The sequence below is a fragment of the Chaetomium tenue genome (assembly GCF_020726465.1).
Source record: "Chaetomium tenue strain MPI-SDFR-AT-0079 chromosome Unknown F5144scaffold_3, whole genome shotgun sequence".
In the NCBI taxonomy this organism is placed as follows: domain Eukaryota; kingdom Fungi; phylum Ascomycota; class Sordariomycetes; order Sordariales; family Chaetomiaceae; genus Chaetomium; species Chaetomium tenue.
Window position 1 is genome coordinate 161,369 of NW_027117331.1, and position 12,386 is coordinate 173,754.

The 12,386-nt window shown below is 57.3% G+C and overlaps 3 protein-coding genes and 1 non-coding gene across 4 annotated transcripts; 3 read left to right on the forward strand and 1 right to left on the reverse strand.

Moving 5' to 3' along the window:
• Positions 1-52: 52 nt before the first annotated feature.
• Positions 53-3,505, reverse strand: F5144DRAFT_565454 (fungal-specific transcription factor domain-containing protein). Its single transcript, XM_066788494.1, has 9 exons — positions 3,064-3,505; positions 2,619-2,861; positions 2,317-2,548; positions 1,965-2,252; positions 1,712-1,909; positions 1,613-1,660; positions 655-1,563; positions 491-603; positions 53-443 (listed from the first exon to the last, which is right to left on the reverse strand). Exons 1-9 carry the CDS (start codon positions 3,152-3,154, stop codon positions 343-345), a joined length of 2,223 nt encoding a protein of 740 aa, XP_066644082.1. The 5' UTR covers positions 3,155-3,505; the 3' UTR covers positions 53-342.
• A 617-nt stretch (positions 3,506-4,122) lies between these two features.
• Positions 4,123-8,633, forward strand: F5144DRAFT_157136 (RNA dependent RNA polymerase-domain-containing protein). The gene is made up of 2 exons (XM_066782500.1): positions 4,123-5,371; positions 5,423-8,633. Exons 1-2 carry the CDS (start codon positions 4,243-4,245, stop codon positions 8,410-8,412), a joined length of 4,119 nt encoding a protein of 1,372 aa, XP_066644083.1. The 5' UTR covers positions 4,123-4,242; the 3' UTR covers positions 8,413-8,633.
• A 964-nt stretch (positions 8,634-9,597) lies between these two features.
• On the forward strand, positions 9,598-12,031 carry F5144DRAFT_157206 (uncharacterized protein). Its single transcript, XM_066782501.1, has 3 exons — positions 9,598-10,402; positions 10,456-11,955; positions 12,013-12,031. Exons 1-2 carry the CDS (start codon positions 9,885-9,887, stop codon positions 11,813-11,815), a joined length of 1,878 nt encoding a protein of 625 aa, XP_066644084.1. The 5' UTR covers positions 9,598-9,884; the 3' UTR covers positions 11,816-11,955; positions 12,013-12,031.
• A 167-nt stretch (positions 12,032-12,198) lies between these two features.
• On the forward strand, positions 12,199-12,285 carry F5144DRAFT_t67. Its single transcript has one exon. It is a non-coding gene; the product is annotated as a tRNA-Pro (tRNA).
• The last annotated feature ends 101 nt before the right edge of the window (positions 12,286-12,386 follow it).

The window sequence follows — 12,386 nt, forward strand, 5'->3', positions numbered from 1 at the left end:
AAGGGTATTGTCCACACGAAATGCACAATGGGGTCGTAGGGAGAGGTAGTATCCCTGTTTAAGTACCGACAAAGATCTACTACTATAATGGAAACCGCCCTCTTGATGAATTTGAACAGGAATTGTCACGGGCATACCACCTGATTAGCGAGGCGGGAGATCAATACAATCAGCCGATCGCTGTTTGACTACACCCACAGCCAGCTTGAGTTCCAGTGCTCACGCTACAACTACTGAGATAGGACACAATGATAGGTGAGGCATGGATTTAAAGCTCCACGTATAAGTACAGATTGTATTGTGTGATAATTATTAGCCAGGTCGCCCCTATTGAGGTATCCGTTAGAAATAGAATTGTTGCTGGGGCGGTTGGCCTGGTGGTGGATGGGCCAGGAAGTCAAAGTTCATCGAGTCTAGCCCGGTATTGAACGGGTCGGGAGATTCTCAGAATGTCAGCCAGGGCACTGATAGGAATAGTCACGGGACTCACCCCAAAAGATGGAATCATACAGATCCATCGGTGACATGTAGCTCGCTGGGTCGAATGCCATTTCGGGGAGTTGCTGCGCACCAGAGCCAGGGGGCATCTGGGAAAAGGGAATGCTATGTGGTTCGTTAGCAGTAGTGGGCGAATCCATCGACTGTGATGCGTACCCAGCAGAAAAGTCAGCAACCGACCCGCCGCTCTGCTGCTGTAGCTCAGTCATGGCCAGCGCCGCATGTTGGTGTGGATCTAGGCTCACGGGCACGGATCGCGGGTCTTGCACCATGCTGCCGCTAGCGAGAAGGCCGGCCGGCGGTATGTGCGGCAGTGGTGTGCGTGTGCCCGACGCCGTGCCAGAAATGCTCCTCTCCCTTTTGACTTGAGGACCTACGACAGACCCGTGATCATAAATGTTCTTGAGCGCCGCGAGGGCTCGCGACAGCGGACCGGATAGCTCGATGTCAAGGTCCGATTTGCGGATATTGGGATGGGGTGAGGTTTGCTCCTTGGCCGCAGTCGCCGAGAGGGCGGATATGAGGTCTCCTTGAAGCTGTCGGACCTCGGCATCCGCTTTCGTCTCGCCCAAAATTCCCAAGAGAACGGCCGACGACAGGCCGTGGTAGGTGAATGCCCAGGAGCGGGTCGGTATTACGGACAGCTGGTGCATCGCGAGGAACATGCGCACGGTCTCGGTCAGGTTCGCCTTACACCTGTCAGCGAGAAACTGCTTCTGCGCCGCATCGAGATGGTTGCTGTCTCGTCGTATCAAGGCAGGCCGACAGCACACCGATATCATAAATGATGTGTGCAGCCGGATGGCGAAGTGCTGGAGTCTATCCATGGCTGACTTGCACGCCTCCTTGCTGCGCAGATGAATCGACAGCTTGCTGCGGATGTTCTCAACCGCCTCGCAATTGTCGAGGATCTCAGCGTAGGTGGCGCTCGCGATGGTATCGGGATTTAACCTTTGGGAGATGATCCGGCATAGGTTGAACATGGCTTCGAGGTACGCCCATCCCTCAGTGTTCGCGCTAGGGGACATCGGTATTGGGCAGCAAGGGATGTTTGTCATCGGAGAGCTGGCAAATGTCAGGGCATCGATCAAGTGTGCTGAGCGAGGGGGCTTACCGGTCAAAAGACAACGAAGTGAGCGTATCGTGCCAAAGGCAAGTCCACCTAGACATATCAGCACCCGGGTAGAAGCTCGTTTGGACCTGGGCGGGTTACCATAGCTTTCTCCTGGCTACTTCCTTTCGAGCAGCATCCGGGGTCTGCCGCCCATCCAGCGGTTGTGCCCGGTGCAGGCCGAGCGACTGGGCAAGCCGGCAGGTGAGGCCGAGGAGTGCCCACGAGGCTTCGGCTTTCATGTCGTTGAGCAGCACGAAGCTGGTCATGAGCAGGGCTTGTATGGAGTCCAGATTCGGCCTGGGCGGTCAGTGAATAACAAAATAAACAACGGTATCACATGGGGCATGCATACCTTAATAGAAAATTCCCAATCCTCAAAAAGTGAAACGATATCTGAATGTATTTTTGTGAGTCCCTCGTCCGCACGTGGTAAGGAGAGTCGTGGTACTGAGACCCGACGGCAAGGACGGCAAATAGTATCGACAACCATGAGGCCGATACCGCCTTTGTGGATTTGGTCGACGACCTAGCATTCTTGGCTCGGTCCTCGAGGTAGACCATGAGGCGGGATTCAAGATCGTCAATGTCGATGACGAAGCCCCAGAACGGTTGCGGAATTTCCTTGTAAGTCCGGAATAGTCTAGAGACCCGTCAGTCTCCTCCCCTTGTCCGAGTTGTTTCCCTTAGAATCAAACAAAACCTACTTCATCACCTCCCGGTCGGACGGCAGTTCGGATGAAATGTCCAAGGTCAACCTGTCGAGGTGGCGCGAGGACATCAGCGGGAAGGGCGCCGAGTTGTCCAAGCCGAGTAGGGAGCGCATGTCTTGGCGGATCCCGCTGACCTCCTGGGGCTCGTTGGCGGAGGTTTGTTCTCGAAGGAGGGCTGGTATGCTGTTCTGGCCCACATAACGCGTGGTCTCGGTGGTGTCGGGTTCTGCATGGGGCGCACATGGCGGGTGAGACACGGCCACGGCTGAATGTTCCGGATGCGCAAAATCACTCACCGTACGCGCTTATGGCCTCCCGGGCCTCGTTGCTCTGGCTCCGCGATTCCGGCTCGTCCGGCGAGCGCGCCCTCTTCTTCCCGGCCGCGGGGTGTTCCGACGCGTTCGATATGCTCTTCCCGGTGGCCGACCTGTTGGGTTTGTAGGAGCAGAGCTGTGGGTGCTCCCTCTTGATGCAGTTCTCACACGGGCTCTTGTTGTCGCACTTGACTTTCCGCTGGCGGCACGGCCAGCACGCGGTACCTGTCACGACGACGCAGTCTGAGTAACCCATCCCTATCACCAATTGGGCGGCGGCGGCGGCGCAGGCCGATAGGCCGACCCCGGGGACTGGGAGCGCCGATAACAATATCTGAGATAACTCGGATGGCAATCCACTTGGTCCCGGGGGTCTGGCCGCCTAGCGGGGCTTCGGGGTATTCGGGAACGAGGAAGATCCACATACCGTAGCGCACTTTGCGATGCGAATGGATGATGCGATTTGCCTCCTCTGGTGTCAGATCCTCGACGCTGGGGCTCTCTTGTGTATCCGACATTTTCTAGGACGGCCGGGCGGGGCGTCGGATGGGGGGAAAGCGGACGGATAGAACCGATGGATGGTGGGATGGGGTCGCCGGGAAGGGAATCCGAGTGAGGCCCGAAGGAGGAATCTCCGTCGGCAGTCGAATTGACGCGGATCTGACCCGCTTGGAGAAGTGGGGTGGTAAGGGCGATAAGGGAAGGTCGATGGGCTGACTGGCGTTGGGGAAGAGGGTGTTGGGTATTACCAAGCGGAATGACAAGAAATCCTGGATAACGGGCGCCGAGTGTTGAATACCGATGCAAATCCGAAATGTCTGAAAAGTCGAAGAAGAAGCCGACAGACCTGAGCCGGTGTGAGATGGGAGTGGGGAAGCTCGGGATTGGCGGCAAAAGCTTGATTCACTTTGGAGCTGGGACCACTGTGGGCCCACCAGAACCTACAAAAGTCAAAAGAGCCCCCCAATGCACAGTCTCGCGAGGCTGACTGAGCAACTTGTGTTTTGCAATTCCGGATTTCAATTCACTCTTCGCTCCCCTCCATGGAACCCTTCAAGGCCGGCAAAACCATTGACCATAACCATCGTCATTCACGAGCGGAATCCCCACTTTGGCTATTGACAATGTCTAAGTCCCATCAACAATCAACAATAGCACAACTCGATATTTCCGAAAATGGGACGATTACGGAAATGCCCCCCACGTGGGTGCCAACGTCATGGCCAAGACCCGGAGATGCTGCGAGATGCACCTCTTGCAGTTGAGGCCTGCGAGAACGGCGAGGCCTGCAACTTTTCGAGACCGCCGCAATCCAAAAGCCCAATTCCCTTGGCTACCCGATGTGTCAAAATCACTAAGAGCTGAACCTTCGATCTGATCTTCCCTCCCAAAAAGGAAGCGCTTCGCGAAAGGATGGCTGGCCCGTGCGCCCTCCCTTTGAGGCCCACTAGATCTGGGGTATTTTGATGAAACTCAATTTAGCTCCCCACCCGCTACAACCGCGCAACTCTCATACTTATAACTTCGCGCAAACCTCCTATGGCCCACAGAATTTGCAAATACATATTGCTTCGCATTGCGCTTTACCAGTCGATCACAGGAAGCCATGGGCAAGACTCCAGGCCCGGCGATCCCATCGACGCCCACTAATAAGCGCATCGTGGGCAACGTCGCCGTCGAGAAAGTAATTCGGCAGCTGAACAGCGATTACAACCTCGATATCGAGATTCCCGACCCCACCCTCAGCCCAGTGAAGCGTAAGGAGCTCGGCGTTAGGGACGAGAAGTACGCGCGGTCGGACCACATCTGTCGCGGAATCCAGTTTCTCTTTTACCAGAAAGGCGACACGCTCGACCAGGCGCTCGGTTCTTTTTTCAACGAGGCCAAGGCAGCGAGTTTGCGCTGGGCGCCCAAATCTCACGCTGAACCTGGCACACTTCCCTCGCCAAGGACACCGCCAACGGCGCTATCGGGTCCAGAGAGATGGAAACTGCAAAGCATCCTGATCGACGTGATCGACCACTTCAAAGCTCGTGCGCGACCTGCCGTATTTCGCCCAGAATCGAATGGTGACACTCGCCATGGATCGGTTCTTGCATCCGGCGAAGAAGGGCCTGAATCCCCTGGGTCTCCCGGCTCCAAGCGATCATTCGATAGCGACGATGATCACGGCGCCAAGCGAACCAGAGGCCAAGCGCTCGCATCCTTTCGCGGCCCAGGCCCATCCCCGACGCCTTCGGCCTTCACTGATGCGCTCGACAAAGTGCCCACCCGCCGCCATCTTGGCCACGCCTCCCCAAAGAATTGGACCCCCGAGCGGCGCCGGCCAGACGAAGAACGAGATAGCTCCAGTGATACTTCCAACAGCAGCAAGGTATCGAGCGTCTTCAGCAGTCGTGGGCGGCAGCAATCGACCCAAACCACTGTAGGTAGAAACTCGCAGGAACCGAAGCGCCCTCTCGGCACTCCAATTTCCACACGCCCGTCGCCGTCACAATTTAGTGCTGCCAACCGGATTACTCCGCATGCGCCCAGGTCCCGCGGCCCGACGGACAGTCCTCCCAAACCGTCCCCGCGATCGTCCGCGGTGAGCACCGTTTACTCCGAGTCGTCGGTTCCAAGCACTTCCTCGCCGGATACAGCCCCGGGGCCCTCCTCGTCCTGGGACCGAGGGGATGATGGCTTAGATAGCAACGAGCCTACCCCTATTCAGGGGAGGCTGCAAAACATTTGGCGTAAGTCAAATTCGAATGACTGATATGAGCTCGTTTGCTTACCCCGTATAGCCAAGTTTCCGCGCTGGCTCCGCGACGCGCCTCTCCCCGTCGCATGGGAGATCACCAGGATCTGCCTCCATTGCAAGGTCGAGATTGATAATGACACCGTCAAGTACGACCCCAAATGGGCCAAGTCGGACATGCTGGGCATCTGGCGGAGCTTGAGCCAGCTAGAGCCCTTCCGCGGGAAGTCGTTTCCCGAACGCCCGCCCGCGGAAGTGTTCGCGGCCGCTCTCGCCGGATTCGAGAGCAGGGGTAACACGGTGGTCATGTCAGCCGCCCTCGAGTTTAACCCGAACAAATCTGGGCCTCTATTCCTCCTTGACATGAAGCCGCTTAGATTCGACGAAGGTTGCAGGCTGACACGGCGGTTCGGCCCAGATCGCTTCCTGGAGGTCCTCATCCCATCGCCCACCGCGCTGAATGCCCCTCCGATTATCAAGGATACAGCCGGTGGTGCCGACCAACTCATCCAATGGTTCACCCAGAAACCACACTCCATAGTCGGGCGACAATGGCAAGCCTTCTACTCCAAGGACGCGGGGTACAGAAAGCCGCCAAAGGATTTCAAGCTCGGTCCGGACGCCAAAGCCACATTCAAGGAGAGAGTGCATTTCTTCGCCGAGAACGGCCCCAACTTTCGCCCTACCTCCATTCGCTCGAGGCACGAAATCCCCTCCGACACAGCCCAGCAGCGAGCTCAGATCAGGGTTAGCCAGATGTTGGACTGGCTTCTGCATCTCGACCAAAACGAGGGACAACCCCACCTAAAGCTCTTTTCACGCATTCAGCTCGGCTTGAGCAAGACGTTTCCGGCCGTCAAATTCGAACCCGAACAGATCCTCCACCGCCCAGAGGACATTCTCTCGCCCACAGGCAAAGTCATGAACGACGGCATCGGCCGAATGTCTCGCAGCGTGGCGAGGAAAGTTCGGGATGCACTCGGGCTCAGCGACATCCCGTCCGCCATCCAAGGGCGGATGGGTTCCGCCAAGGGGATGTGGTTGATGGATGTGGGGGATTCTGGGGATACCGACTGGATCGAGACATACCCGTCACAACGGAAATGGAACTGCGACGATACCGATCCGTACCATCGGACACTCGAGGTCCGCAGTGTGGCCTCGGAGCTGAAACCGGCGGGCCTAAACTTGCAGTTCCTACCCGTCCTCGAGGACAGGGCCAGGGACAAGAGGCGTATGAAACGTGCGATCGGGAATCGCCTCACCAACGACTTGGAGCTGCAGTTCGAGAACCAAAAAACGGCCCTGAAGCGACCGTCACAATTTCGACAGTGGGTCAACGAGAACTCAAACGACCGGGGTAGTCGTGTCAAGCACGGACAAGTTCCATTCCTCGGTGGGCTCCCCGAGAGCAAGAGCGAAATCCTGAACTTCCTCTTGAATAGCGGATTCGACCCGAAATCGCAAAAGTATCTGCAGGACCTGGCGTGGGAGTTACAGAAGCAAAAGTGTGATATTCTGCGGACCAAGCTCAACATCAGGGTGGGCCGATCCGCTTACATCTACATGGTGATCGACTTTTGGGGTGTTTTGGAGGAGAACGAGGTGCATGTCGGTTTCTCATCCAAATTCCGGGATGAATCTGACGACATCTCATACACGCTCTTGGCCGACTGCGATGTCCTTGTCGCCCGCTCACCAGCTCACTTTGTGAGCGACGTCCAAAAGGTTAGGGCGGTGTTCAAGCCAGAGCTGCACGCTCTCAAAGACGTCATCGTCTTTTCCGCCAAGGGAAACATTCCGCTGGCCGACAAGCTGTCGGGAGGCGACTACGACGGAGACATGGCTTGGGTGTGTTGGGATCCGGACATTGTTGAGAACTTTGTCAACGCCGACATGCCGGACGAGCCAGATCTTTCCGCGTACCTGGGCAAAGACAAGACCACTTTCGAGGAGCTGGTGCTCCGAACTGGGCAGACCGGGAACCGTGCTCGCTACGAAGCGGTCTACGATATGATCAACAAGAGCTTTCAGTTTGCGATGCAGCCAAACTACTTGGGCATCTGCACTAACTACAAGGAGCGCGTATGCTACCACAACAACAGTGTCAGTAACAGCGCTGCCGTTTTTCTCAGTAGCTTGGTGGGCAAGTTGGTCGATCAGAGCAAACAAGGTATCATCTTCAATGCGGAGAGTTGGGATCGACTGCGGCGGGACTGCTTCTACGGCAGGATGTTTTACGACGACCCAGCGTACAAGGGCGATCATTGGGGCGGGACTGAGGAGCCGCAGCACATCATCGACTACCTCAAGTTCTCGATTGCGAAACCTGCCATTGATCGCGAACTCCAATCATTCCACGAATCCATGGCGGCCGCAAAGGGATCCGCGGCCGAAGCGGCTGGAGAGGGCGCTCACTTTTGGGACCCAGACCTCGCCATGTACTACGAGCATATCAAAACCCTTACCCAGACATCCCGTTCCTTGAAGAGCGTCCTAGAGGGGCTAAACAACGCCATCTGCGGCGTCGAGCGCGAGTGGAAGCGCCTCATCCACCTCCGCGACGGCAGCCTTGGGTACCCAGAGAAGGTCAAGCGGGTCTACGCCAAGTGGCTCGAGATCGACCTCGCCTCGGTCACTAGCACGGGCTCCAACACGCTCGACTCTAAGACGGTCGGACTGTTGGGGCAGCCGTACTTGGCCGAGCGCGGAGCGAGCGCGACGAGCATGTGGGAGCTCATCAAGGCGAGCGCGGCGTTCAAGATGTACTACCAGATGAACCCCAAGTTTGTCTGGCAGATCGCCGGGTGCCAGCTCGCCTTCATGAAGGCGCAGGTGATCTCGGGCAGGGCGGGCGGCGGGTCTGACGGCATGGCCCTGCTGGTCACGCCGCACATGTATGCTGGGCTGACGCCCGACGGGCGCTTTGTCAAGCAGTACGTGGCGCGGCTGGAGGGCGACGGGTCGGAGTACCCTGTCGTGGACGACGATGAGGAGACGGGCGGCGGAGGGGGGAGAGGAGATGACGTTGATTGACGCTGGTTTGGTGGCGTCGCTTTTCGATTTTGGTGGTCTTTACCGGGACTTTTTGCCATCTCGCGTTTATGGATGGACCCATTAATCGGCGTGCTTTTGGGGATGGACATGGAACAGCCAGGATTAGTCAATCTTTGAGCCCTCATTTGATATGATGATGGCTAGTCTTTTGCTTTTGATGCTTTTGCGTTGTCTGGTCCTTTTTCTTTTGGTGAGAGCGAGCATTGTTCTAGACTTTTGGTTGCCGTTGGTATAATGTTCTTGCCGCGGGGAGCGGGAGGCAAATGATGTTGGATTAAAGATGGCGGAGATATGATTGAGACGCTGATTTCCGTTATGATGATCTCCAGCTGATAGAGTTGGGGAGCTTGCCCTGGTTCAAGATGTTTCTCCGCCGCCTCCTCTTAGTCTCCTCGCGTGACGACCCCAGGGCTGTTGTTCATGCACACGCACGTGTCGCCCGAGCACCACCAAGGCCGACCCATACACCCTTCGAGGCGACAAAGCGGGCTTCACGATGCATTGCTAGGCTTCAACTGCCGGTCAGACGACAGACGATACTACTCAGAGAACCCCCTCGCTCGTCTCCGCCCGTATTGGCACCACACCCGTTCTGTCGACACACGTTCTCTATTTCTCTTGGCAACTCCTCAGTCCACGATGTCTTGCCCCGAGACTGCTGAAAGCGGAAGCCAAGACTCTCGTTGCATGGTTAATATTCCCCGGGGATTGGGGTTCGAAGTCCTATTCGAGGGTCCGGCTATTTCGTCCGGATCATCAGTCTCCAACTCGGTGTGGCAGACCCAGAATAACCAAGCCGCTGCAACCTGGGACGGGCACAATGCTCCAGACCCGGAAGGAATTAACTCTCCCCCACTTATTCATCCCAGCCGTTGAATAAGCTTTAAAAGAACCCACAGCGGTTGATTACATGCTGCCGGGCGGCACCATGTGACGGGTCAGACCCCCAGCAACTTGTCATTGCTGAGAAAGGCCGGTTCTGCATGATCTCATTTCCACATCGTTTATACCGTGCCCTCAGCGAGCATGGCGATGGAACCGCACGTAATACTTGGTAGCCATTGCTCCGGCAAAGACAGGCAAGGGACGCAGCAACGACAAAATCCCCTATTGTCCAATCGGCAATTCTCCATCCCTCCCCGCTTGGTTTGCTGTTATCACTTACCCTCCTTCTCGGGAGTGGTCCGGTGGTTGTTTCCGGGCTTGGCGGGTTTGCATGAAACCTCTCGTACGAAGGCTGCTCGACCCCAGTATGGAGATCTTGCGGATCTGATTCGGCTCTAAGATGCCGAAGAGAGTGCAGGGAGGAGCCAAGTTCTTCCACATGAAGAAAGGAGCGGCAATGGCCATGCTACAAAGAGGTGTGGCCTCCCGCGGACTCACTTGCGTTTGGAACCAGCTCGAGAAGTTCGGGGATAAATCCTTGTGCAGAGTGAAGAGTTCTCTTCAAGATGAAGTTCTTTCGAAACCAGGAACGAGGTAGCGCCCTCGGTACCCTCCTCTCTTTGGCCCTCCTTGCCCAGAGCCCGTTGACCGTAGCACAAACCGCCCCTGCCGATGGGGCTGTCTACGACTACATCGTGGTGGGCAGCGGCCCAGGCGGCGCTGTGGTGGCAGTCAACCTCGCCAAGGCAGGACACTCTGTGCTTCTCCTCGAGGCGGGCGACAACAACCCGGGCCAAGGCTTTGGGCGGTACACTCCGACCGTGACCTGGGACTTTTACGTCAAGCACTACCCCGAGGGCGACCCTCGCGACAACCAGTACAGCCATATGACATGGCTCACCCCTGAGGGTCGGTACTGGGTCGGCCAGAGCGGTGCGCCGGCGGGATCTAAGCTCCTGGGCGTCTACTATCCCCGCGGTGCGACGCTTGGTGGGTCTTCCATGATCAACGCCATGGTGTGCTGGCTGCCGAGTGAGAGCGACTGGAACTACCACGCCGAGGTGACTGGAGACGACAGCTGGAGGTACGTTCTCTGCCATGTCAAAACCACACCAGGATACTTACTGACTGTCTCAGGGCCGAGAACATGCACAAGATCTTCACCAAGATCGAGAAGAACAACTACGCCGCCGCAGGCACACCCAACCACGGGTTCAACGGCTACTTCCAAACCCAAATGGGCGCAATGCAGCAGTCCAAAAACGGCCCCCTCCAAGGCAACAGCGTCATGGCGGCCTTCGCCAAGGACTGGAACTCGACCATGTCCATGTCCAACCTGCTGATCCGCGACCCCAACGAGCTGACAGCGGCGCGCGACCAAACCTCAAGCATCTACGGGCTCGTCAACCACCAGTACGCCAACGGCAACCGCTACAGCTCGCGCGACTACGTGCAGGAGGCCGTGCAGGCCGGCGCCAACCTGACCGTCTCGCTCACCTCGCTGGCCACCAAAGTCCTCTTCGACACGACCGGCTCCAAGTGCGGCGACGGCGCCACGCCCCGCGCCACGGGCGTCGAGTTCCTCTTCGGCAAGTCGCTGTACAAGGCCGACAACCGGCGCGCGGCCAACGCGGCAGGCGTCAAGCGCACGGCCATCGCCCGCCGCGAGGTCATCGTCTCGGGCGGCGCCTTCAACTCGCCGCAGCTGCTGCTGCTGAGCGGCGTCGGCAACGCCACGGAGCTGGCCAAGTTTGACATCCCCGTCGTCAAGGACCTGCCCGGCGTCGGGCGCAACCTGATGGACAACCAGGAGATGCCTATTGTGGGTAGCGGCAGCGCTGGTAGTGGTATGGCGGGCGTGGCCATGTACAAGACGCGACACCCGGCGCACGGCGAGCGGGATATGTTCCTGATGGGCGGGCAGGGGTTCCTGTTCCGTGGCTTCTGGCCTGATAACCCGGTGCGCGTGCCGGCCGACCCGCGCCAGCCGTACGGCGTGAGCATGGTGAAAGGTCAGAGCGTCAATAACCAGGGCTGGGTCAAGCTGCGGAGTGCCGACCCCATGGAGACGCCGGAGATCAACTTCAACCACTACGCTGCGGGCGCCGAGTATGATCTTGAAGCGATGAAGGACACGGTCGCTTGGGTCAGGACTGTGTATAAGCGTGTGGGTATTACGGCGGTTGAGCCGCCGTGCACTGCGGGTCCCGATGCGAACGGGTATTGTGGTAAGGAGGATGAGGACTGGATTCATAAGCAGACCTTTGGGCACCACCCGACGTCGACGAACAAGATTGGCGCGGATGATGATCCGATGGCGGTGCTGGATTCCAAGTTCAGGGTTCGGGGGGTGAGTGGGTTGAGGGTCATCGACGCGAGTGCCTTTGCGCGAATCCCGGGTGTCTTCCCGGCCGTGTCAACGTTTATGATCTCGCAGAAGGCAAGCGATGATATGCTGGCTGAGTTGAAGGCCGGCACTGCGTTGGAGCAGTGCTGATCGGTTGGTGGGGGAGACTCCGTTGTGGGGCTGCGATGTTGCACAATGTAAAGTGGTTGACGATGAGTACATGTAGGGAATTGTATAAAGCAGTTGTCGAAAACGCCCTGATCAGTTATAAAGAGCCAATTTACAAGTAGGTAGGCAATACATCTTTCCCGAGTAAAAATGGATAACCCCTGAGCTAACCGCCGTAGACTCAAGTCAATAGGCGGCACGTCGGCCCTGGAGGCTAGAGCTACAGGGTGTGGTCAAGAGCAGGCTAGGGCTCAATGGTACCTCGCGCTGGGTACTAGGTACACTACCTCGTGTGGGGAGGGCGACAGCTCATCAAAGATAAAGCTGCTATCTAGTACAACATTTCCAAATCCTTGCAGCAACTCGGGCCTGTGGTGCAGTGGTTAGCATACTTGCTTTGGGATAACATTCCTCTCTGCAAGTGGTCCCAGGTTCGAACCCTGGCTGGCCCCCTTTTTGTTTCCCAGCTCTCTAGATGCAACGAGTCATACCCGCAACGCTGTTCAGTGGCGTGGTTGCTCCATACCCGCATGTTATGGGAGGCCTCGAAGGC